Source organism: Denticeps clupeoides, chromosome 5 (genome assembly GCF_900700375.1).
Source record: "Denticeps clupeoides chromosome 5, fDenClu1.1, whole genome shotgun sequence".
Taxonomy (NCBI): Eukaryota; Metazoa; Chordata; class Actinopteri; order Clupeiformes; family Denticipitidae; genus Denticeps; species Denticeps clupeoides.
This window is the reverse complement of record NC_041711.1, coordinates 28510697-28536389: the sequence shown is the minus strand read 5'-3', so window position 1 is coordinate 28536389 and position 25693 is coordinate 28510697. Positions and strand designations below refer to the sequence as shown.

General features: G+C 42.1%; 3 protein-coding genes across 5 annotated transcripts; 1 reads left to right on the top strand and 2 right to left on the bottom strand.

The window, feature by feature from the left end:
- Positions 1 to 1517: 1517 nt before the first annotated feature.
- Positions 1518 to 4931, bottom strand: rbm42 (RNA binding motif protein 42). 2 transcript variants are annotated; one of them, XM_028981232.1, is made up of 11 exons: positions 4794 to 4931; positions 4485 to 4543; positions 4259 to 4397; positions 4104 to 4170; positions 3902 to 3970; positions 3644 to 3816; positions 3366 to 3536; positions 3153 to 3287; positions 2554 to 2671; positions 2207 to 2401; positions 1518 to 2030 (listed from the first exon to the last, which is right to left on the bottom strand). In XM_028981232.1, exons 2-11 carry the CDS (start codon positions 4538 to 4540, stop codon positions 1918 to 1920), a joined length of 1236 nt encoding a protein of 411 aa, XP_028837065.1. In that variant the 5' UTR covers positions 4541 to 4543; positions 4794 to 4931; the 3' UTR covers positions 1518 to 1917. The 2 variants fall into 2 exon arrangements, with proteins under 2 accessions (XP_028837065.1, XP_028837066.1); XM_028981233.1 differs by having other exon boundaries at positions 3366 to 3533.
- Positions 4932 to 8471: 3540 nt separating this feature from the next.
- On the top strand, positions 8472 to 18278 carry LOC114790908 (IgGFc-binding protein-like). Its single transcript, XM_028981339.1, has 14 exons — positions 8472 to 8497; positions 8601 to 8651; positions 9123 to 10307; positions 10600 to 10949; positions 11544 to 12117; positions 13276 to 13874; positions 13975 to 14539; positions 14626 to 15227; positions 15335 to 15893; positions 15983 to 16179; positions 16268 to 16406; positions 16511 to 16839; positions 16925 to 17492; positions 17573 to 18278. The coding sequence occupies exons 2-14, from the start codon at positions 8603 to 8605 to the stop codon at positions 17578 to 17580; spliced, it is 5724 nt and encodes a 1907-aa protein (XP_028837172.1). The 5' UTR covers positions 8472 to 8497; positions 8601 to 8602; the 3' UTR covers positions 17581 to 18278.
- Positions 18002 to 24739, bottom strand: ncam3 (neural cell adhesion molecule 3). Of its 2 annotated transcripts, XM_028981340.1 has the most exons (16): positions 24272 to 24739; positions 23655 to 23726; positions 23372 to 23572; positions 23141 to 23278; positions 22655 to 22798; positions 22407 to 22524; positions 22050 to 22204; positions 21583 to 21716; positions 21275 to 21404; positions 20849 to 21016; positions 20415 to 20534; positions 19929 to 20056; positions 19674 to 19845; positions 19338 to 19539; positions 19000 to 19125; positions 18002 to 18596 (listed from the first exon to the last, which is right to left on the bottom strand). In XM_028981340.1, the coding sequence occupies exons 1-16, from the start codon at positions 24336 to 24338 to the stop codon at positions 18557 to 18559; spliced, it is 2115 nt and encodes a 704-aa protein (XP_028837173.1). In that variant the 5' UTR covers positions 24339 to 24739; the 3' UTR covers positions 18002 to 18556. The 2 variants fall into 2 exon arrangements, with proteins under 2 accessions (XP_028837173.1, XP_028837174.1); XM_028981341.1 differs by having other exon boundaries at positions 18002 to 19125; positions 19929 to 20058; positions 20414 to 20534.
- Between the last annotated feature and the right edge of the window lie 954 nt (positions 24740 to 25693).

The following is a 25693-nucleotide window of genomic DNA, read 5'->3' as shown; positions in this document are numbered from 1 at the left end:
GGCCTGGGTCATGCCCTGCAACTCGGGGACGGCCTGGGTAGTGCCCTGAAACTCGGGGACGGCCTGGGTCGTGCCCTGAAACTCAGGGACGGCCTGGGTAGTGCCCTGAAACTCGGGGACGGCCTGGGTCGTGCCCTGAAACTCAGGGACGGCCTGGGTAGTGCCCTGAAACTCGGGGACGGTCTGGGTCATGCTCTGAAACTCAGGGACGGCCTGGGTCATGCCCTGCAACTCGGGGACGGCCTGGGTCGTGCCCTGCAACTCAGGGATGGCCGGCCTGGGTCGTGCCCTGAAACTCGGGTACGGCCTTGGTCGTGCCCTGAAACTCAGGGACGACCTGGGTAGTGCCCTGAAACTCGGGGACGGCCTGGGTCATGCCCTGCAACTCGGGGATGGCCGGCCTGGGTCGTGCCCTGGTTGGGTTTTTTTTTTTTATGAGCAATAGCAACTAGTTGCTCTTTTTACGACATAAAAGATGTGAGACTAGGTCTTTATAGACCCCTGTGGTCTGAGTAACCCCTGAGTAACGCATTCGCCCATGACTACTGGACCACGACAGTCACAGGTTCAAGCCTCGCTTTACAACACTGTGTCCCCGAGTTGCTACTAAGGTGCTCTGGAAAAGCACGGCTGTTAAATGATGTTCACGTGTTTTTCTGCCATAGTCATTGTCCCATCATTCATAACGGTTAGAGATATTTGATGCACTGCTGGAGTATGGAATGAATCAGGGCAGACTGGTCGACACTTTTAACCAAAAGTTGAGCTTGTGTTCACCGGATTTCCTAAAATGGACCACTTTTGGAACAACAGCTGCAATTTTGGAGATGCTGTGATGTTGCTGTTTAGCCATCAATTGCTGGCTAATATATCCCATTAATTGATTGGTGCCACTAAAACTAGATAATCAATTTTATTCACTTCACTGACAGCGGTTATCAGTGCTAGTGTACCAGTGCCACCAATCGTTCCAAGGGTCTTCTGCCTGCACACAATGACCACTCCCCGGTGGCCTGTAGACTCCTTTGCATACATGTTCCACATGCTGAGAATCTGTTCAACAAAACATTGATATTTCATCAGATCATTAGTCAATTGCAGAGATCCTAAATTGTCCATGTTTTAAAAAACAGACCATTCAATTTCAGCCCAGCCCACCCTTACATTGCCACCTCCAAATGTGGCCATGGCATCAAGTGAAAGCGAAGTGATTGGATTGTCATTGTGATACACAGCACAGCACACAAGGGAGCTGTGGGCAGCCATGGAAGGCGCGTATGGGGACTGTACAATAACTTCACTGTACAACATTCAACCGGTTTAAGTATTTATTGTCCCGTTTGCTCAGCAGCACCTTGGCGGTTCTGGATTTGAACCGGCAACCTTTCGATTACGGGTCCGTTTCATTTCTCGCTAGGCCTGAGAGCAAACCTGAGATGACTACCATGGTACAACATATTCAACCAGTTTAAATATTCAATGTCCAGTCTCTGGCCATATATTACCAAACACTTCACTACAAAAGCACTCAGTATTTATTAGAAAAAAAATGTAACAGACAGGCATTTAAAACTCATACGATGCACAATTTTATTTTCTGAAGGGTCAACTTGCCATTTTGTGATCCCTGCTCAGTTTACAAACATACTTCAAAATGCAGGTCCAGTCTGGTATATGTCATGAAAATTACATCACATAACTGGTGTTACTCAATTACAATGAAAGTCAGTAACATTGGGATATATTTACTGGCGACTGATGAACCAATTCCAGCCTGGAATTTAATATTACCTGGTGGGGGTCTAGAACTAAATATTGTAAATACAGTCATATGCAGGATATTCACAGACCAAGGGCCGCTGCTGCCACATCAACCACACACATACAGATTCACGAACACACCCAAATACACAGCACCTATCTAAGGCCCAGTTTCTTCCTCTCCTTCTGTTTTTTTCGAACGATCTCCATATTTCGATCCTTCCAAGTGCTCTTCCGCAGTTTGATGGGTCTGCTACCAACATATTTTCCTGCACAGAGGAAAAAAATGGGTTATGCTACGCTGTCAGATAAGGTAAAAATATATGGGCAATTGTATCCCACAAAGGCTTACGTGTTAATATTTTGATTGATTAGGAAGTAAGGAAACCAGAAACATGACAAGTGATCTACTGCACATGCATGTTATTTACAAATGGAGCATTACCATTCATCTCCCTCATGGCACGCACGTAGTCATTAGGATCCTTGAAACTGACAAATCCATAGCCTTTGGTTTTACCGGTGCGTTTATCTCTCACCACCTTGGCTTTCAAAAAGGAGGGGTATCGGCTGAAAGCTCTTGCCAAGATATCGTCATTCACCTCGTTTCCCAAGTCACCACAGAAGATCCGGAAATCATCTGAACAAACAAAAACGTTACGCTAAAAACTACTGTACAGGAATTGCAGCTAGTTTTGAACAAAATCAACAGAAACGTGTTCTTTAAAAGCTGTTTTATGACGTCTTTGTGGAATGACGTCTTTTGTATGGACATGGCCATACAACATGTACCTGATTCCCATTCTAGCAGACTTTGGTCTTCCCAAGAGGTTCCTGCTGCGGTTCGAATGCACTTCTTCACTTTCTCCTGTCTCCCTTTTTTCTTATCTTCTGTGTTGCTATCTGCTGGCTGAATGCACAAACATGGCATATCTTAGCAGGAAAAGACCCCTCTGCATTATCAACATTGCATAAAACCAAATCATTGAACTGTTGCTTCACCAGAGTTTTTTCCCCCCTCAAGAGGGTGACCGTTAGTGCCGTATGATATGGCATTATGTTCATATTGCGATATAAATTTAACCATTCGTGTAGACTGTATATAATTTGATAAGTAAATTTAAATGTAACTTAAAATTGGAAAGGGTAACATGTCCAACGTGTCTGCCTGCTTACACTGAAAGCCACCTGAACCTTTTTGCTCTTGCCCAAAACCAATGCTTCATGCTGCAAGTATGCGTGGTTTTGTGCAGGTGATGCAATTTTTTTCACGATGTCTGAGGTGGGCCAGTATAATCAAAAATCTTTCCCGTTGGCCAAATTTATATCGCAAACAGTTTACAGCCCCAGTGACAATGATTCTTAACTCTTATTAAATTGGTATTACATACTTCTGCGTGGACAGGCTCTGGTTCAGGCTTGTTGGGACCTATGACGCTGTCGTCTGAGGTCACTTCTTTTTTGTCCAATAATCCAGCTGCAGCCACAGCTGCCTGTTGCTCAGCCACTAAAGCAGCCAGCTCCTCCTAATACAGAGAGATAAACATATATCATGAGACTGTAATAATGTTGATTTGAGGATCTTCTCAGTGGGAATCCCTCACCATGCGTGCCTGTCTCTGGGCCCGGATGTCTGGTCGTTTCTGTGCCGGGGGCACTGGTGGTGCAGTGTATACAGTGGGTGCTGCTTGTATAACACTCGGAGTTGCTTTGGGAGGTGTCTGACTCACAGGCCTAGGTGGTGCAGACACCACAGTGTTCATCCCTGCAACCTGCTGATAGGCACACAATAGCACATTTTTAATTATTTCTTCACATTCAAGAATATGCTAAGCAATGACAAGTGCATTAGTATGTGGGGAATTATACTATTCCCACTGACCGGCATAGAGCTCATAGGTCCCACTGGGGGTCCAATAGGACCCATATGATGCTGGGGTGGACCTGTGAGAGGAGGTGCCATCATCATAGGTGGAGGTGGTGGTGGCCTGGGTAGTGGAGGAGCCATCATACCCTGAGGAGGAGGTCCACGCATCAAAGGCACCCTCTGCCCACCTGAATGTTTGGAGATTTTTGTTTCAAGGGTATACTTGTTCACAAATATGTTGAGCATAATTAGTTTACACTAAGGAGGAATTACCTGGTCTCTGAAGGATGTGTGGGACAAATGCAGGACGAATCATAGGTGGGGGTCTTACTGGTGGTACAACTACAAGAAGTGAAAAAGAACAGTACAAATAAAAAAAGCTAGGCCTACCAAAGTCAGTCAAGGGTCTTTGATTTTTTTATTTTTTTTATTTAGTCGGATAGGTGAGTTAAACTTTCAGATAAAATATTTTTACCTGGACCAACAAAAGTTGGTGGAGGTCCAACTAATGTCGCAGCCCTTGCTTCCAAACTCTGCTGAACCTGTAGGAGGAACCAAATAAACTCAGACCAGTGGATGACCTGATGAGGGCTGTTATTAAAGTGGAACAAAGTTAAGTGGAACTCCTACCTGATGGTAGGTGTTTGTGCCTATGATGGGTCTGACCATGGAGACCGCCGGAACAGCGAGGGCGACTGGCAGTGCCTCGACCACTGCTGCCCCTCCAGCGGCTATGGCCACCGGCCCCCCGAGGACCTCCTGCTCAAACCTGGATCAGCGGTCACACGGTTAATAAGCAGGAAACGCTCCATCAATCAGACCTCACACAGCTCACGCAACGAAATGTGACACCCACAGAGCCATTTCTGCCTCCATCTCCTTCAGGCGCTCCTCGCCGGACTTCATCGCCATGTCCTGCAAGACACGAGCGATTATGCTAAAAGCGGTGTTTACTTCTGCGTGGAAAGGAAAAGGCGAAGTGCAAAACATACCGGACTTTCTGAACTGTAGGGATATTTACACAACTCACTGGTTAGCATGTTCGTTTTAGTTAGATCACATTTTATGATTCTTTGGCTTAGCTCACAAAGTACCTAGTCACAATGAGCATGGAGCTGTGCAAAACACTACCATCTGGCTCATGTTCAATTAATATAGCCCTTACCTCTCGTTTCTCCGAACCAAAATGGGGAAAAAAACAAATAAACTGTTAAAGTTAAGTGCTCGACGCTTGGCCGAACATTTCGTGGTAAAACGCGCTTAAAATATCGTCAGTCGCTCTTCTCGTCGCGTAATGATGACGTTGCATAGGCGCCATAACAGGGACGTCCACCAGATGGCGGTACCGCTGCAGTAATAAGGCCAACTGAACTCTCATACGCACGGCGAGACGTTGGAGAGACGCTGTAAGATACCTGTCTGAATTTCTTGTATTCTTGCATTTTTATGTTTCAAGCGCTTTCGTGTTTGTAGAAATGAATGCAAATCGCAGTGATTAGTTGAGATTCTTACAAGAGACACAGGGCATCTGCAAGTTTGTGACCTGAAATCTTCAGGTAAACACACAGATCACGCATAACATAATGACCACTGACCTGAATAACAGTATCTTTTTACCTTGGCAACTGGCAGTGGGTGGGATATGGTAGGCCCCACCCTGTGCACAATATTCTAGGATGGGCTTTAACAGCTGTGACCCTGCTTAAGATTCAGTGGTTAAAGGACATTTATTTCTTATGTAGCCCATAATCACATACAGTATGTCTCAATGGGCTTTGACAGACCCTACATTTGACACCCCCCACACTTGACCCTTCTGCACACAAGGAAGAAACCTTGGGAAGGAGTGATACAGAGTGGGATACCGTCTCAGGGTAGAGTGAGCCTGCAATTGGTGTCACTGCAGGGTTGGTAATAATAATAATAAAAAAACAAACAAACAAAAAAAACAGGAAAAGTCAAAAGTGTAGTATAGAGCATCTGTCCATGTTTGGAGGTACTGGACAGTGCAGAGTAGGTTTTAATTGAGTGTTATGGTGTACATTGTATGTCCATTATGATGCTACTGGTCCATTAGGAGATCCCTGAAGCTTTAGCTGTTACAGTGGTGGTTGCTGTGGGGACCATCTGGTACATTTCATGCTAAGTTGTCTCATCAGCAGTTCATTGCTAGGGACTAGGATCCCTCCGGTGATCTCATCATTGGACTCTGGAGGTGGTCTGAGCGCTTGATTCAGTGCCTCAGTGAGAACAAAAAGAAGCAGCAGCATATGGTGGCATTGTACAACTGGTACAGAAATATATGTGGTTATAGTGGTATATTTGTGCAACAGTGCCCCGGTACACCAACTAGGACAGCCTAACTAAGGCGAATTTAACACTGTCTATGCCTGACTAGGTGACTGTGTAATAAAGTGTACTGTGTCTGGGATTTTAACAGAAGATCAGTGTAAACAGATGTCATTTCAGTTTAAATTTAAACACTAAGACTGTGTCTGAATCCCGAACATTGACTGGCAAGCCGTTCCTCAACTGCTGAGCTCTATAGGAGAAGGATCTGCTACCAGCTGTGACCTTCTCTATTTTGGGTACCAGTAGTGACCCCACACCCTTCGAACGCAGGGGGTGTAGAGGATCATAAATAACTAAAGGTTCACTCAGGTACTGCAGGGCACGTCCAACAGCTTTATAGGTCAAAAGTAGAATTCTGTTTTTGATTTTAAAGAGAACATATCAGAACACACTACCAAAAGTGCCTGCAATAGGCATGTGGTCATCAGAACTGGACCGTGGAGCAATGGGAGAAGGTGATCTGGTGAGATTAATCACATTTTTTTTACATCATGCGATCATCCGGTGTATTGCTTACCTGGCACCAGGATACACTCGTGATTGTCCACCAAGCCCACATCAGGGAGGACACTTTGCTTTACTTGAGGTTTACAAACTGCTCAAAAACAATATTTATTTAGAGAAATAGATATCCTGTTGAGAAAAAAACAGCATAATGCTGGTAGCTGGATTAAGATGACATGAACACACCATATTAGCTGATGGAAGTGGGGTTTATTCTAAGAAATTGTGTAGAAAGGGCTCTTAAGAGATGCTTAAATATTTAATAATAACAATATAAAGCCAAACTGCATGTGATAGAATTCTGCAAACAACAAATTAAATGACAAGGCATTGTAGTAAACACTAGATAACATCATTCTTACAAAGTTGTTACTTTTGCATGCAGGGAAATGATTGTAGGAGATTTACATTTTATTCCTACAGTGCATAGAGCTCATAGGATCCATTAGGATCCATATGATCCTGAGTAGGAATGATAACCTGAAAGAGGAAATCCATCCAACACAGACACTTTCTGCACCTTACTGTTAATAAGAAATAAAAATCCAAATACATAATATTAAAACAATGTTTGTTGGCAAACGTTGGCAGCTTTTGGTATATGTAACTTAGCAGTCATTATAATAAACACATCAGTCAAACTGCTCTAAAGAAAATACTCTAGAAGCTCTGCAAGCTGTTTAAATATTTAATGGCACGATATATCAAGCAAAATATCCTGATGAGGTGACTGCAGACTGCAGGTAAAATGAAAGTGAGCAACGGATGTGGCCTCACTTTGCATAACAATTTTTCTTTTGTGAAAAATATGTTTTATGCATTTGTGTGTGTGTGTGTGTGTGTATTTATTTAAAAAAAAATATATATATATAAACTTATGTGTAAGCACTTGATTCTATGGCTGGAGTCATTAAAACAGATCTCCCAGTAGGAAATAAGCTATATAAGCTATATTGTTCACCTAATATTATTAAATTTTGGTATTGTAAGGGAATAAACAGACAGGCAAAAAGACACTGGATGTTCAGTCCAAAATAGCAGCATTTATTACTCAAAAAGTAAATATTACAGAGAGACAAACATGTAAAAAGCCATAACGAGGTTAAAAAAACATAACTCAAAATCACAAAATCCTGGACATTTACTGTTGTATGACACAAATAGACAAAGGAGCGTGGGGGGTTGTAGACTAGTGGGTAACACACTCGCCTTTGATCCAGTAGACTCTAAAGTCTCAGGTTTAAAACCCACTTACTACATTGTTTCAGTGAGCAAGATACTTAACCCTGAGCTGCTCCTGGGGGACTGTCCCTGTAACTACTTATTGTATGGTCTCCTTCTGGATATAGGTCTTCTCAGCCCTCAGTCCCAGCTTCTTAAACCCAGGAATTGTCACTGTAACGACTGTCCACAAACACCCCGGGTTGCCCAAACAAAGAAAAAATTATTAATAATAAACCCCACCATTTACCTTTATAACTCTACAGTGTTCCAATGTGTGCCCACTATATAAAACAAAGTAAACTGTTGAGAAATGTATTATTTTAATAAACTGTTGGTGTGCTGTTACTCTGTGTGGCGGCATTTGCTCATCATGTTTTTTGTTTTTTTTTAATCCATAAAAATTTTTAAGATTTTCGGTTCCATTTAAGAAAGATAGACTTCGAGTGGTTTAGAGGAGTCTAGATGTGTAGTGCAGGGGTTTAACTGCTAAACAGAATTAGTCTTATTGATATTCACACCTAAAACTGCTGCAGCCCTGACCAAGCTTGTATCGGCAAACATTTACAATTCGTAATTTGTGATTACAACAACTGACAGTTGTGAGCATACAGCTTCTGCACACACAGGTTTTCCACCACCCATAAATATATTTAACCTTTCAATGAAAACAAATAAGTAATGATGAGCTGGAGGCTTAGAGCCTGTTTGCTAATTGTAAACAAATTTGCTGTATTTAAGCGTGACTCTCCATTGTGTTCTCATTTGGCTTTTCGTGACTTCAGATTGAAGGTGGGTTTTGTCAAGTTTTTATCTGTATTGAATGACAGCAAATAAACAATTAAAAAATAAAATATGATAACGTGATATTTTTATTGCTTGTTCTTCATTATAGCCATGGATAAGCACTTAATCTTAATCTGTGTGATGGCGGTCATAGCTAGCGGTAAGAAACCTTGCTATGTACACATTTACCAAAGTTTGTATGTATTTGTGGGGACCTGCAGTACATATTTATTTATGTGAAAGTAATTTGTCATACAATGTGTGAGCATTTTGGATCTTATAAACATAAAGGTTATTACCTTGTATTCATAATCATACTGTATATATGGGTGAACCTGCATTCAGCACCCCAAATCCCTTATTAATTGTCATGGTTTTTCAGATCTATTGTCATAGTGTTTTAGTTTACATTTACATGTACATATTATTACATACATATTATTATAAGATAGTTCTAATAATATTTTCATTTCATCCCACATGCATTCCTGAAGAATTGCAAAATATTATACCAAAAAATGTTGTTTCTCAATTACTTGGTTTATTGAAACAAAATATTATTATGTTAAATTGTTTTCGAAAAAGACATTTTGCATCATCAATAAAATGATAATTATAATTTTTTTGACAGTCAACGGATGTCCTATGGGTCGCAAGTTCGTGACAGCATTTTTGACAAACCACCTGGGGACCAACGGTAAACTACAGCTCGCTGTTACTGCCCAGGACCTTGCTGCTACTGTCAAAGTGGAGGTTCCAGCTATTGATTTTAAAAAAACAGTCCAAATAGAAAAGCAAGCCACCACATGGGTTGACCTACCATCTTCTGCTGAGCTCTCAGGCCCAGGGACATCTAAAAAAGTGGTGATGGTCACCTCAGACCAACATGTCTCTGTGGTGACGTCAAACATAAAGCCCTTCTCGGGTGACAGCAGTGTGATCTTTCCCTCATCTGACTTAGGGAAAAAGTATGTGGTCTTCACACCAAACACAGGGCCTCGGGAGTTTGACAAACTTGTGGCCATTGTCAATCAAGGGGAGGCTAACACAGTGGACATCCTTCCGACATCGAACGTGGAGGTCAAAGGGATGAAACCATGGAAAACTGGGGAAAAGTTTACCCTTCAGCTAGCCCCTTATGAAGTCTACCAGTTCCAAAGCCAGTCAACATTGAGTGGCACAGTGATTACGTCTAAGCTTCCCTTGGCTGCTCTCGCGGGGCACCAGTGTTCCAAAGCATTTGGAACCTGTGAGCATGTTTATGAGCAACTGGTTCCGGTGGAGAGGCTCTCAACAAATTACTTGGTTCCTGCAATGCAATGGCTCATTGGAACTGACACAGCTTATGTGGTCAGTCCTGAGGACGACACGCAAGTCACCATTTCCGATGGAAAAGAATATAAGAGGAAACTTAACACTGGTGACGTGTGGAACTTCAACGTTAAGAAAAACACACCTGTCATTGTCAACAGCAACAAAAAGGTCATGGTGATGTACTATGGTACCAATCATCCCTATGATGAATTTCTCACTAATGTAATTCCCACATCTGAGTTCTCATCGTCGTGGTCCATATATTTACTAGACGGTTATGAAAGCACTGCTGTTGTTGTTGTTGAGGCTGAAGCATCTGACACTATGAAGGATGTAACTAAATGGACGCCGTTCCCCTCTGACCACAATTATGTCATGGGTTTCATGCCTCTAACTAAACTGAAGGGTGCAGTGACAGTCTCTGGTAATGCTGTCATGGCAGTTTACATCTATGGAGGAAAAGTCAGATATGGTTATGGTACAACAGGAGTGTGCCGTACAGGTAAGCATGCATTATTTAAACTCCTTTGTTTGTTGATGCTTAAATTGTAATCATTGGAAGGTGGTAGTAGCTTAGTGGGTAAGACATTCGCCTGTGAACCAGAAGACCCGGGTTCAAATCCCACTTACTTCCATTGTGTCCCTGAGCAAGACACTTAACCTTAAGTTGCTCCAGGGGGACTGTCCCTGTAAATACTGATTGTAAGTCACTCTGGATAAGGGCGTCTGATAAATACTGTAAATGTAAATGTAAATGTAATCGGGAAAATGAGGCACCTTTCCTTTTTTTCCAGCTGGCATCCAAGATACAGTGACTGTCCCTCCACCACCAGACCCCTGTGAAACTCTTATATGTCCGAAGAAGCAGCAGTGCAAAAACGGTGCCTGTGTCCCTGTGGCCACTGCAACATGTTCAGCTCTCGGAGACCCCCACTACAGGACTTTTGATGGCACACGGTTTGACTTCCAGGGGACCTGTACTTACACTATGGCAAAAGTGAAAGATATACCTAATCATACCCCCTTCACTGTTCTGGCCAAGAATGAACACAGAGGAAACAAGTGGGTTTCTTTTGTCAGAAAAGTCACTGTAATAGTGTATGACTATACTGTGGTTATCAGTGGCCAGAAGGGTCAAGTGCAGGTAAGTGGTGCAAATAAGTACTATTCTAGTACTGAATACCTGAGACTGTATGCAGGCAACAGTCAAGTAATCAAGCCTTAGATACAGAACAGGCCAAAAGTTTGGACACACCTTCTCATTCAATGTGTTTTCTTTATTTTCATGACCATTTACACTGGTAGATTCTCACTGAAGACATGAAAACTATGAATGAACACATGTGGAGTTATGTACTTAACAAAAAAAGGTCCTTCAAAGGTCTTTCAAAATAGCCGCCCTTTGCTCTGATTACTGCTTTGCACACTCTTGGCATTCTCCCGATGAGCTTCAAGAGGTCGTCACCTGAAATGGTCTTGAAGGAGTTCCCACAGGTGTTTAGCACTTGTTGGTCCCTTTGCCTGTGTTCATTCCTAGTTTTGATGCCTTCAGTGAGAATCTACCAATGTAAATGGTCATGAAAATAAAGAAAACACTTTAAATGAGAAGGTGGGTCCAAACTTGGCCTGTACTGTAATGTAATTAATAATTAAATAGTAACCGCTGATTTTTACACAGTGAAAAAATGAAAGAAAATGATTGCTGCACAAACCCCTTTTTTATTTCTATTTAATTCAGGTAAATGATGAAAATACTTTCCTGCCTGTGAGTCTTGCTGGGGGGAAAATTCAGGTGGCGCAACAAGGCAGGACTGCCACCGTGAGTACAGATTTTGGCCTAGAAGTAAAGTATGACTGGAATTCAATGCTGTACATCACAGCTCCCATCAAGTACTTCAGCGCCCTAGGTGGGCTCTGCGGGAACTACAATGGCAATCGCAAGGATGAGTGGACAGCACCCAGTGGAACTCAGCTTTCCACTGTCTTGGAGTTTGCAAAGAGCTGGAAAGTAGATGACAAAGATTTGTTCTGCATTGATGACTGCCAAGGGAAATGCCCTAGTTGTTCAGAAGCACAACAAGTGAAATACAAAAGCACAAAACACTGTGGCATCCTGAACAAAGCTGATGGGCCATTTGCCATCGGTCATAAAACCATAGATCCTGAAATGTATCTTAATAACTGTGTCTATGATGTCTGTATGAATAAAGGTGTCCGGACCTTCCTATGTGATAACTTGGCAAGCTATGTTGACGCTTGCATGGCTGAAAGAGTCAAAATCTCAAGCAACTGGAGGACGGTTGCTGGCTGTCGTAAGTCTTCTATTTTTATTCTAAATTAATACAACAATGCAAATAGTTTATTTTCCTGAAGCTGATGTTTTGTGCTGCTTATTACGTTACATGCCATGACTGTTTCTTTAAGTCTACCTACTTTTCACAGCCTATGCTTTTAACGTGCCACATATTGTCTTTGATAAATATGGAATAGTTGCGCCAACCCCAGGCCTTCAACCCAGTAGCATCTCCACCCTGTCCAATAAGCATCCATGGTTCAGAAAGGTCATGTGAAGTCAGTCCTGTGAAATTCAAACAGGATCTGACAGGATCCGCATTTCCATATCACTGGCAGAGGAACTGGCTTCTATCAAAAAAAAAAAAAAAACACCACCACCTCTACAACTGCCACTTTTGTTTATGATATGGTCTTCTCAGTACATTTTTAAGTTTTGTACTCATTTCTAAACTATAGTTGCTTATCTCTCCTCTCTCCACACCCTCTCTTCAGAGGATCTAGTCCAACCAAATGGATAGATTTTGTTTTATCTGGCCCTCCCTTTCGCCAATGGGCTGGGGAAACAAACAGCTGATCACTTTTGCCAATCGCCTCTGGTTGTTTCCATGTGTAACAAGAAAACAGGGCTGAGCCAAAAGGAGGTGGCTAAAAAGCCAACAGGTGAAGGTATTTATTATGGGAAGGACAAAGCCTGGGGGGTCAACACTGCCCAGGCAACCCGGATAAAAGCAGGATGCTTTCACTTCTGATGCAGGCAGCACCAAAGACAGAGACCCCGTGGGCCTTGGAGGCTCAGTGTAGGTGGCCCTGGGCAACTCCCATGCCCCATGTCCTGCATTGCCCTCATGTTATGCTGAGTAATTTGTTTTTATTCATGTTTGTGTGTTTCTGGCCATCATAAGAGCCCTGAAACTTGCTGCAGAATAAGCTGCCAAATTAACTTTCATGTTGAATGCTGGAATTGAACTCTGTACCAACCCTATGAAATCCCCCCCCAAAATAATTTCAGCACATGGAGTAGGTTGACATTTTAGGGTTATAAAGTAAAAAACAAAGACCGGGCTTTGTTTCAGCCATCAAGTTGAGTAGTGAGTCGACTTTCAGAAACAGATCTTGGAACACTATACCTGAACAAAAAGTGTCCTAAAAAAAGTGTTTATTTTCTCCTCTTCAAGCTTTGACATGTCCTCCAAACAGTCATTATGAGGCCTGTGGAACAGCTTGTGCTCCCTCCTGTTCTGACAGAGATGCTTCGGCCAAATGCCTGCTGCCCTGTGTGGAGGGTTGCCAGTGTGATAAGGGTTATGTGCTCAGTGGAGAAAATTGTGTCCCTGTGAAAACGTGTGGCTGTGTGTACGAGGGCCGCTATTACCAACCTCAAAAGTTCTGGGGTGACGAAAAGTGCACTAAAAGATGTACATGCAGTTCTGGACAAGTTAAATGTACGGACGGCCATCACTGCAAGAAATCGGAAATATGTGCAGTGCGAAATGGAGACAGAGACTGTTACCCTGAATCTTTCACTACCTGCTGGGCTTCTGGAGATCCCCATTACCACACATTTGATGGCAAGAAATTTGACTTCCAGGGCACATGTACTTATGTCTTGTCAAAGCTGGTAGGCACAACAGATCCCTCTCTGGAACCCTTTGAGGTGCAAGTTCAGAATGAGAACAGGGGTCAAAACAAAGCCGTCGCTTACACTAAGACAGTTCAGATATCTGTCTATGGATACACCATCATCATGAGCACTGATAACCTCAACAAAGTCATGGTAAGTTCAATAAATTTGAAAAGCTCTAAAATATTTAATAAAGATGCTTTAAGTCAATAATATTCAGTATCTAATCAAGCTGTTTTGTGCTTTTTCCAAGCTTAACAACCTGTATGTGAACTTGCCAATGGATGACGGGAGGATTTCAATCTTTCGAAAAGGGCAGTTTGGTGTAGTAAAAACCAATTTTGGCCTAAAAGTGGAATTCAACTGGATTGCATATGTTGCAGTCACCCTTCCCAGTACCTACAAAGGTGTTGTTGGTGGCCTTTGTGGAAATTATAACAGTGATATCACAGATGATCTATCCTTGCCAGACAAAACCCCAGCCAAAACTCCTACTATTTTTGGGGCCAGCTGGAAGGTGAAGGACAATCCTGGCTGCTCCAATGAATGCCAGGGCAAAAACTGCCCCATGTGTGATGAAGTGGCATTGAGAAAAACAGAATACAGTTTACCCTGCAAAATCATTACAAACCCTATCGGCCCATTCAAGGACTGCCATGGCAAAGTGAAAGCAGAGCCTTTCTATGACAACTGTGTATATGATGTGTGCATGTATCAGGGCCATTCCAGTGCTATCTGCAATGCAGTGAGTGCTTATGCTGCAGCATGCCAAGGTGTCCAGGCCAATGTGGAAAGATGGAGAAATGTAACCTTCTGTCGTAAGTCATTTTAAAAATCTTTTTACACACTGTTTTCCTGCACCAAAATTCACCCTCCTCATTGCATTTCTTGTGATCTCTTTTAGCTCTGTCGTGCAAAGCCAACAGTCACTATGAGGTGTGTGGATCTAGTTGTCCTCAGACGTGCAGTGGCCTTTCAGAGCCTGTGGCATGTGAAGCATCTTGCACTGAGGGTTGTGTTTGTGAGGATGGGTTTGTCCTGAGCGATGGTGAGTGTGTGTCACAAGAGAACTGTGGGTGTATGTATGAAGGCCAATACTACCAGCTGGGACAAACCTACTTTCCCAATGGCCAATGCAAAACAAGATGTGTCTGCAAACAGGATGGTAAAATGGAATGTGACAACACATTTAAATGTGCGCCAAATGAGAAATGCCAGATCAAGGATGGGAAACAGGCCTGTTACTCTATTGGAGCTGGGACCTGCACTGTGTCCGGTTCTGGAAACTTCCAGACTTTCGATGGCAAAGCTTTTAGTGTGTCAGGGGACTGCAGATTTAAACTGGCGGCCACCTTAGAGATGGAAGAAGCGGAAGAAGAGAAGCCATCCTTCTCAGTGACAGTGCTTCAGGTTTCCCAAACCGCAGATGTGCTAGTTACCCGTAGCATCACCATAAACATTTACAACTACAACATAACCATGCTTCCAGGACTTCTAAAAATAATGGTAGTCGCCTTTCCTTTTTATGTATTATTGTATTCAAACTGTCAGTTATAATCCGTGTTATTGGTCTATTGGTCTTTTAAGAGCATTAAATTACCTTTTGTGGGCAGGTGGATGGCACTACAAAGAATCTCCCCCTTGACCTGGACGATGGAAAAGTGGAAGTTTCTCAGAATGGCTTGCAGCTGCTTTTGCAAACAGACTTTGGGCTGAAGGTGACCTACGACACAATCTCCACTGCCAGAGTGGAGATACCATCATCTTACAAAGGTGATGTAGGAGGTCTCTGTGGAAACTACAACGACAACCAAGCTGATGACTTCCTCCTGCCTGAAAAAGCTATGGCCTCCTCCCCTGAAAAGTTTGCAGCAGGCTGGGTTGATGAGCATGTAACATGTCATATAGGATGTGGGTCCAAATGTCCAGTCCCTGATAAAGAAAAAGAAAAAGAGGCAACGGTGGCCTGTGCTATCTTGACCTCGACGTCAGGTCCATTTTCTGATTGTCATGCCACTGTGCCGCCTAAAAACGCATTTGATGACTGTGTGAAGGACATGGCTGCTCAGGGTGGCAACCAAGTGGTCTTGTGCTATCACCTGAGGAACTATGTGGCCCTCTGCCAATCATCTGGATCCTCTATTCGGAGCTGGAGGAGCACGAATTTTTGTCGTAAGTCACCAAAATGATTCAGTTTCACTTAGCTACTATACAACAATAGACCAAACAGGTAGCTAGATGTCCACCATCTTTTTTTCCAGCTTTGGATTGTCCGAAGAACAGCCATTATGAATTGTGTGCCGACAGCTGTTCCTCCTCCTGCGCCAGCTTATTCATGACGCAGAAGTGCTCTAGGTGCCAGGAGGGATGTCAGTGTGACTATGGTTTTGCCTTTGATGGAGTGGACTGTGTGCCATTAGAGAACTGTGGATGTCTGGCTGATGGACAGTTTTATAGGGCAAGTCTTTGAATAATCAAATGCATTAAGGACTGATGAGCTGTGTGTTCAGTGACCTAATGTGATTGCCTGTGCTGGTTGTCAATAGGCTGGTGAAACTGTGATGGATGAAGACTGCACAACAAAGTGCTCATGTACATCTGGCATGTATTCTTGTGAACCAGTGCAGTGCAGACCCAATCAAATCTGTGAAATCATTGAAGGCGTGAGAGACTGCTATGGTTCTGGTAATTTTTCAGCTCCATAACTTAGCATAGGTTAAAAGAACCAAATGACCAAAAAAACCCACAGATATTTTTCTTGTTCTTATATTTATGTCCTTTGTGTTTAGACCCTTGTGATGCAGTGGCGTGCCATGAAATGGAGACTTGCATTATTGAGAAAGATAAAGCCACTTGTATACCCAAGTCCAAGGCTTCCTGTTGGGCCATGGGTGATCCAGAATTCCAGACATTTGATGGAAAAGTCTTCTTTTTCCAGGGAACATGCACTTACACAATGGTTCAGACAACAGGCACGGACAAGACCCTGAAACCTTTCAGTGTGGTGACTGTGAACAAGATGCATGGCAACTCCAGAGGTTCCTACATAAAGACAGCAGTTATTACGGTTAAAAACCATGAAATCACAGTTCTCTATGGTGAGCCAGGCAAACTAACGGTGAGTGTAAATCAACTTGGTTATTGCAAAATAATCAAGATATCAAGATAAGTCTTGCCGACTGAGCAAACCCTTCTTTGTCCAGATTGATGGAGTCATCTCTCACATCCCCGTGACCCTGCCGTCTGATGGCATACAAATTCTCATGAACGGATTTAAAGGCATCATGAAGACTGACTTTGGAGTGGAGGTTACATTTGACTGGGCTGAGTTGCTAATGGTGACCGTGTCCAGCAGTTATTTCAGGAACTTGCAGGGTTTGTGTGGAAACTACAACAATGACACCACAGACGATTTTACAATGGCGAATGGAAAGCTGACCCCCAACACTGCTGAGTGGGCAGAGTCTTGGAGCCAACCAGACAGTGACAATTCCTGCCTGCATTCTTGCCAGGGTCAGTGTCCCTCCTGCTCAGTGGAGGATGATGCCCTTTACAAAGGCACAAGTTACTGCGGTGTGATCGAGGATGAAAGTGGTCCCTTCTCATCCTGCCATGACAAGGTTCCTCCAGAAAGGCTGGCTGCAGACTGTCTTTACCATGTTTGTCAGCATGGTGGAAAGAAGGAAGTGCTGTGTAAGGCCCTGGGCAATTATGCAGAAGTGTGCCAGCTGAGTGGCATCACTGTGTCCCCACAGTGGAAGGCAAATTGCAGTAAGTTTCCTAACTTCCTAATGCATCTTACAAGGTTTGTATTATATCAAAACAATGTCAATAGTTCTTTTCTTTTATAGGTGACTGAGAGGAACAGTCTGGATTCATCAAATATATCATGCATAAAGAAAAACTAACTTTTTGACAATGCTCATAAAACAGCATGTGACATGTAGCTAAAACCTTCTGACTGTTTCTCTTTATCTTGAAATTAAATATTAAAATGACACATTTGCATTAATGTGTATGGATTTCCATCACAATACAAACTTTACATCTCTACTCAATTAACTGGTAGCACCGTTAGCTCCCTGGTTCTTCACACATAGTCTACAAATGCAATTCAACAGTGTTTTGCATGAGGGAAGTTCTTCAAAAGAGTTTCCTGTCATTGAAGCCACTCTTTACAGTCTTTTCAGAAATAAGATAAAGTGGCTGTTTAACATAATGGAATATTTGCCTCTACTGTGTGTAAGTTACTGCAACAAAACACAATTCTAACACAATTCTAACACAATTTATCATTTATTGTGCCTAAGAATGTTCTTTACATTCTGGTCATTATCTGTAAAAATGAAATATAGCAAAACAGTTTATGTACAAATTATTTACACTGGCATAAAAAAAACTTACATGTACATGCATTTAGACATCTGTACAAGCTGTATTTTTAGGAACAATGAGATGAAGTTCACAAAGCAGAACCCTATAAGTACAGGGTGGAAATATAGCAAATGTTTTGTATGTATATTCATTATTTTTTAGCAAATAAATAACTTAAATGAACTTAAATTTCATATTTTTCTTCTATAGTATGGTTCAGTATTACTAATGTTCAATTTTTAAATGAAAGTAAGCATTAAATCTCGCACATAAAGAGTTGAAATTCATCAGACAAATCTGGCTGTACATGGGCACTCAGTCAACTGTAATTTGCATCTTAGTCTACCTTGTTCCTGGATTATTTTGTAGTCTCCTGTTTGTCTAAACCTGTTTGCCTTATCAGCAACCTGAAACTGACTGACTGCACATTCATATCTTGGTCACCGTCACATTGGTGTTTTTCAGGGATCTGTTACTGGATTTCCATTGGCTGGGGACTTCCTGTTGAATGACCAAATGCCATTATTAAGTAACCACATCCTTAAAATACCATTAAGTAATCCCTAACCCAGAGCTCTTCAAATCTGTCCAGCAATTTAAAATTACGGTCTTGTACTTTAGGTTGTTTGACTTTAGGTAGAGGGAAGGTGATGCAGTACGAGAAGTATGTGACCATAAGGACTGTGTTTTGAAGAACACTGGGCTAGTGAATACACTGTTTGGGGTAAAGATGCAATCAATTCGTTTACTTTAATATAGGAGCAATGAGGTTTATTGGAGATCAAAAAATGGCATCTAAGAAAACAACTACATTTTTCTAAAGAATGAAAAGTGCCATTTTTTGTTGAGCATGGCTAATGAGGCCGAGGCCTGGCCATGTCTACCCCAGGGGCTGGGCACCTACTCGAATTTGGTGAGGGGTGCTTTGTCGCATGTGACCTCCGACTGCACCATGTTCTGAGCCCCATTTTGAGTCTGCTGTTTTGGGATGCTACCGCGGGGAGTTGCAAGACCATTCAGCTTCACGTCTCTAGATTGAAGGACAAACATGTGCTCAGACTCAACATGGCTGACTCAAATTGTTAATACACACCCTTCTCAAACACAGAGAAAAACAACCTTTGATGGATATTGGAGCATTCTTGCAATGGAAGGTGAATTATAGCTGTGTGTATATGTTTAGGAAAAATATCGCCAAACCCAAGACTAAATATTAATGACTTAAAAACAAATATCTCTTACATATTTGAAATGGTTCCTTCCCCCTCCTCCATGCTTTTAGCCCCAGGAGTCTTACGGCCAAACAGTTTGACAGCCAGGTACATCAACATGCCACAGTGGTTGGTATAGCAGCAGGTGGCATCCACAGCTATGAGCAGCACCAGGAAAATCAGCATAACAATGCCCACCACTCCTCCTTTCCCAATACCAGACTTCCTGCCGTCTATAAAGACAGGGAGTAAAGGGAAAAGGGGAACACAGACAGGTCAACTTTCAAGGCTGTGAACGAAGAAGCACAGCCAGGATAAAATACACTTTTTACCTGATTTACTAGAAAAATATTTGGTGCATTAATACCTGCAGTGGCCATTAGGGTGGTGAAGTTAAATGCAGCTGGGTTGGATCTGCCTTTACGATTGACAGAAAAGAGCTCCACGTGGTACTCTGTCTTGTAATGAAGATCATGCAGGAACACATTTGTAGCATTTGAAGGCAACTCCCTTTCCCGCCACTCTTCATCTTCCCTGTTCTGTGAATGGGACGTTTACTTTAGTCCAATTGAGGGTCAAAACAGTAAAAGCCTCTGGACAGACAGCTTAGGGTGAGACTCACTGGTCTGTAGCGTATAACATAGTGTATGATGGGAGAGCCACCAGTGTCCTGCTGCTTGAATGGGATGGAGAAGGTGTTCTCCTCCAGCTTGATATCATCGGATGTTAGGAAAGGTCTATCTGGCTCACCTAAAGACAAAGAACAGCCTGAATGTCTTTGAATGAGCTCAGAATGGTTTTTGTTGGATATGAACAGTTTTGCACATTAACAGATATGTCACAGGCTCATCACAGGTTTACCTCCTGCAGTAGACGTTTATGTGTTTGGTGTTTATGGTAATGATCGTTGTTCAGTAGCAAGTTGATTGGAGCAGATGATGATAAATGGTCACCACAGACGAGAAAATTTCATGAAACAATGAAATGAATGATCCATATGAATGATAGCAAATGTACACATATAATGAAGTACAATGTTGAGAAGATGCAAGCAGCAAAATGATGGTTATTGCAGGGTGAATGAAAGGAAAATCAAAGTGACACTCACGCTCCCCCAGTGTATGTATGGTGTAGTCTTTGGAGAAAACTCCTTGACCAATCGAGTTCTGAGCTGCCACACGGACAAAGTACGAAGTGTAAGGCAACAGAGGGGCTGCTACCAGGGGTTCTGGAAAGAAAGAAAATCATTTACCAGGTTATGAAAGTGGCGAGTGACATTAAATTTGTTACACAGTGCATTTTCAAGTTTGCAAAAAGCTCCTGCCTCTGGCAGTGTAACATGAGACCAAAAAGTGCTCATAAAATATTTTGCTAATACTGTGCAAGTATCTCTGTAGTATAAAAGACTATATTACACACAGTTATTGTTTGGATATTTCTGTTCACTTTTAAATTCATACCGTTATGGTTTGTAAAACTCACAATTAGCATATTACATTTAAGCTCCATTCTGTGCTTAAAATTTAGTGATAGAATATATACCATCAGCCAGGACAACTTTCTCAGACCAGGACTGATCTGGCCGCTGTCTCCACTGGAGAACATAGGCGGTAACGTTGGATCCTCCATTCACTACGGGGACATCTAGGAAGAAGTTAGCTGCTGCAGCCCCAGGTTTCACTGTGACTTGGGTTGGTTTATCGGGCCAGGCTGAAAAGTAAGGAATTTAGGAACATAAGATTTGATGAGTGCCTTTTATCATCAAATTGTCCTAATACTTTGAGTGTTCATCATTGTAATTATTTCCGGGATGATGTATGGTACGCCACACCTTCACCATTATACATTACACAGCACTTTTACACTAATTATATCTGTGTAACCATGACCTTAGCATTCCTATTTACTGGAACAAATGTTGCTGCAGAGATATGATATAAACTAGATGGAATATAGTACAATCCTTACTTTGCAGAATGAAATCATTCGATGCACTTCCAGCCGAGCTCTCGGCCACACAAGAGTAGATCCCTCCATCTGAGGGGATCACATTCTCAATGATCAGATCAGATTCCACTACTGTTGTTCGGTTGGAGGTCTTTATAACAAAAAAAGAAAAAAAAAGGTACATACATGAGGTACATACATGTAATACAGTTATATAAAGAGGCAGTATATTCTTTAAAAAATTACATCAATTTAATCACCCGACCAATTAACTGTTATTTTCAGACTAATAAGAAAAAATTAGCTATACTATTAAATGCAGAACTCACCATTTTTAGATTTGGACTCTTTCTGATCCACTGGAATGTAGGGGTTGGATGCCCTGAAACACTGCAGGACACAATAACTCTGCCCCCAGGCTCAACTTGCGTCTCATTTTGGCTCAGGACCACCAGAGGATGCTCTGTTTATTTTGGGGAAAAGACGAAAGGATAAATGAATGCTGGATTTTATTTACTTATAAAGCAGCCGCAGCTTCCTTGGTCATTCTAGCCCATCTCAAAATGGACCAATTCTGAACTAGCTGAGAACGGACAATAACAAATATTTTTTTCATGAGAATGGCTTCTGAAAAGAAAACTCTGGTTGCTTACACAGGACCAAATTCTCCATATCTCCGTTTACTAAACTTCAGACTGCTCCAACTTTGTGTTTGACTGGCTGAGCGTCTCTTATATAAATACCAGCATAATTCGGTTGGGCACTCATGCAACTTCAAAAGGCATGGCAAACATACCTGACACATCAAGCATTATTGTAGCACTCTTCTCAGATATTTTGTTTTTTGCTGTGCAAATATATTCTCCATTGAATCTTCTGTCAACGGTGTTGATCTTTAGCTCACTTTTGTCTGAGTTGTACTGGAACTGGGACAAATCTGCAGTAATGGGGCTGGCGAAGGAAAAGATTATGGAAAGTGGTTCAACATAAGACTGGCAAGCATATTTAAACGTAATATCATAATAAAAATGTAAATGAACATAAATCCATTCAATGGAGAAATGCAAAACAAGACGTTTATCACAAAACATTGTTTTAATTGCACATGATGAACATTTGGATACAGTTGGACATTTTACCCTTAAACACTCACAATGTCCAAGAAATGACTGGCTGAGGGGCTCCAGAGACTAAACATGTCATAGTCACCGTCATTTCAGGTCCAGCCAAGACTCTCTTCACCTCCTCGTGGATTTTCACTGTCGGCGGTGCTGTGCAACCACAGTCAAGATTTTACATTACCACACCTTACCATATTTATTTATAAAGGAGTTGACCAAAGTGCTGAATATGTACATGTCATGACCGAAGTTACTGACAAAATGAATATATTCCTCCTACCATTTACAACCACGGAGATGTTCCTCATATCAGATACTGGGCGCCCTGTAATTGTGGCCTTACAGGAGTAGGAACCTTCGTCGTCCCTTTCAATCTTACGTATCTGCAGGGATTTGTCAGGCAAAATCACGAACCTGTTTTTAACTAGAAATGTAAAAGAAGTAGTTTAGACCCAATGGAAATTTCAAATGCACCTCAGTTGATTTGACTGAGCCACACACACACACACACACACACACTTTATAAGGTTCTCAATGGTGGCATTTTTCATGAAATGGGGACAGGGCAGCTTTTCTAACTTTATTTTATTATCATTCTCTCCACCAAAAGAAATCGGACATCCCTCGATCTGAGAGCAAATCGGTCTTGTGCTGCTTCGCCCCTCCTGTGTTCACCATTGCACGGTGAGTGGAGCTAAGAAGGTGAAGGGACCCCCCCTACCACATAAAGGGCCAGTATCAGCCGTTGTGAAGAAAGTCTCCCTACCATCAGAACCCACACTTTGTCCGTTCCGATACCAGGTGACATCCACTTCAGGCTTTCCAGTCACTATGCAGGGAACCAAAACCGTATCGGCAAGCAAGAACTCGTGGTAGTCTGTCGTCTGGTGAAATTTGATTGGTTCTAAAAAAAGAAAAAATGTTAGTTAGCTTTTTCCAAAAAGGTTTAAGTCAATGGAGGGATAATTTAATTGAACAAGCCACACAAAAATCTTACCGTAGACATAAATATTTGTAGATATTTCATCATTGTGGCCGGAATCAAACTCACACACACATGTGTATGTTCCAGAATCAGCCAGTTGCGCTGCTTTAATAATGAGTTTGCTGGTTGATTCATCAACCTTGTCCACTTCCATGTGTTCCTCCTCAATATCATGTCCATCCTTCTGCCATGAAATCTCCCCTTCTCCACCCGCTACGTGGCACAATGATATTTAACTTATTTTCCTGCTCATCTTACAAAGCAAAGGACTGAACTGAAAATATCAGATACCAACCTTTGCAAAGTATCAAGCTATCTTCACTGACTTTCACATCTGGCTTGCTGGAAATGATTTGCATTTTTGCATCTGAATACAAACAGGTTAAAATAAACAATGTTCAGAAGACTTATATCAATTTTAACAAAGCACTTCAAAACCCTTGCAGTAATGAAAAGATGATTTATTATATCCAACATCAGGGGAAGGAAACATAACAGAAGTATTGAACTTCCTTTCCAGCACATGATTTCATCTTTTCCCGCTGCATCATCCTCCCTATACAACATTCATCTAAAAAGGCACATGCTCTGAAAATGGAATTACATGTAATTAGAAATTAAATATACGGTGCACCAACCAGATGCGTTTATTGAGTTTTATCCTGCTTTAACTCTTGGACTTTGTAATGCCCCGACAATGACATTAAGAACAGACTGGATGATGCTAATGCTTTTCATATTCTCAATTATTAATGATATTATTATTAATGATCATTAATAATTGAGCTTGTTTTATTTAATTTTTGGTTGGTGGGCCAACTGTCTCAGAAAATCATTTAGTCTTTACAGTCTTTCTAATTGTGCTTATTGCTTAGTTTTTATAGTTTGTCATGCTGTTATGATTATTATTACCTGTCAAAGTGCAGAATAGGAAGATCAGAGCACTGACTGCGATCATCATCTTCACCGCAGAAGACATGAGACCAGATGCCGGTTCCCTCCTCCGCAGACCTGGACCCCATAACGCGCCCTCCACGCATTTATACGCCGCGTGGAGCGAAGGAAGGAGACAGACAGGAACCCCCTTATCTCTCCCCCTGATCTCCCTCTCTTCCTCGACTCCCACCTCCCGAAGCGTCGCGGCGGATCATGCGTGGGGCCGGAGGAGTACAAAGCGCGCCCTACCCTCGCAGGCGCCACGGCATCTCCAGCGTGGCCGAACATGACCGGATGAAAGGAGCGTCGGCTCCCGCCGGGATTTGATGGGACGCGATAATTTCCTCCGCTTTCTCGCTGCAGAACCACGTCCCCTACGGGTCAGAACTGGAAGTCGCTGCTCACGTCACCCCCACCGGGCCGTGCCGGAGATGCGCCACTCGCGTCCTGACGCACGGGAGTCGTGGCTGCGTGTGGCTGGTCACGTAACGGCCGCGGAGATCGTGACGCGCTTCCCACCATCACGGGGCTGAGGAAGCCCAATGTAGATGATTGCAAAAGATGTTTAAATGATACCAACAGATTATTATTTTTTTACATTTATATATGAGCAACCACAATAGACAGGACATGACTTGTTTTTGTGAGATTATGTATTTTTTTAAATGAACTGTATTACAGAAATGCAGACAGGCAAAAATAATTAAGAAATAACAAAAAGAATCATATATATATATATATATACACACACATACACACCTTTTAAATAATTGCCAACTTTTTAGAAGCCTTCTAGGCCATATATCAGGAAAAACTTACACACATGCTGCTTCTACACACGTTTGTCACTTTTGTTTTGCACACATACTAGCGTTTCCCTGCACATACACACTACCAAAATGTACTGTGAGATGTGAAAATTTAAATGTGTGTGCGTTAGTGTGTCTGTGAGGCAAAACTAGTGTGTGGGTGACCAGTTTTGGGGATTATGTATAACAATGTTACATAATTTAATATGCAATATGTTACAATTACTGGAGGAAAAGGTGTTATTAAAGATTACAATTTCATTTTAGCTATATGTTAATATTGTGCAGAAAACCTTGCCAATATCTTAAGTAATTGTGGTGTAGCATGTGAGTGGTATTGGCGTTGTTAGATTTAGATTAGAAGCAATTTAGGGTTAAGTCTCTTGCTCAGGGACACAATGGTAGTAAGCAGGATTTGAACCTGGGTCTTCTGGTTCATAGGCGAATGTGTTACCCATTAGGCTACTACCACCCTTAGCTGTTAGTTGAATGTGACGACTCACTGGTCCTGACATCTCTCTCTTCAGATGTTGAAGCTGGTCCACATGCTGTGTCCTGACACTGAAAGCCATTGCAAAAGGGTTAAAGG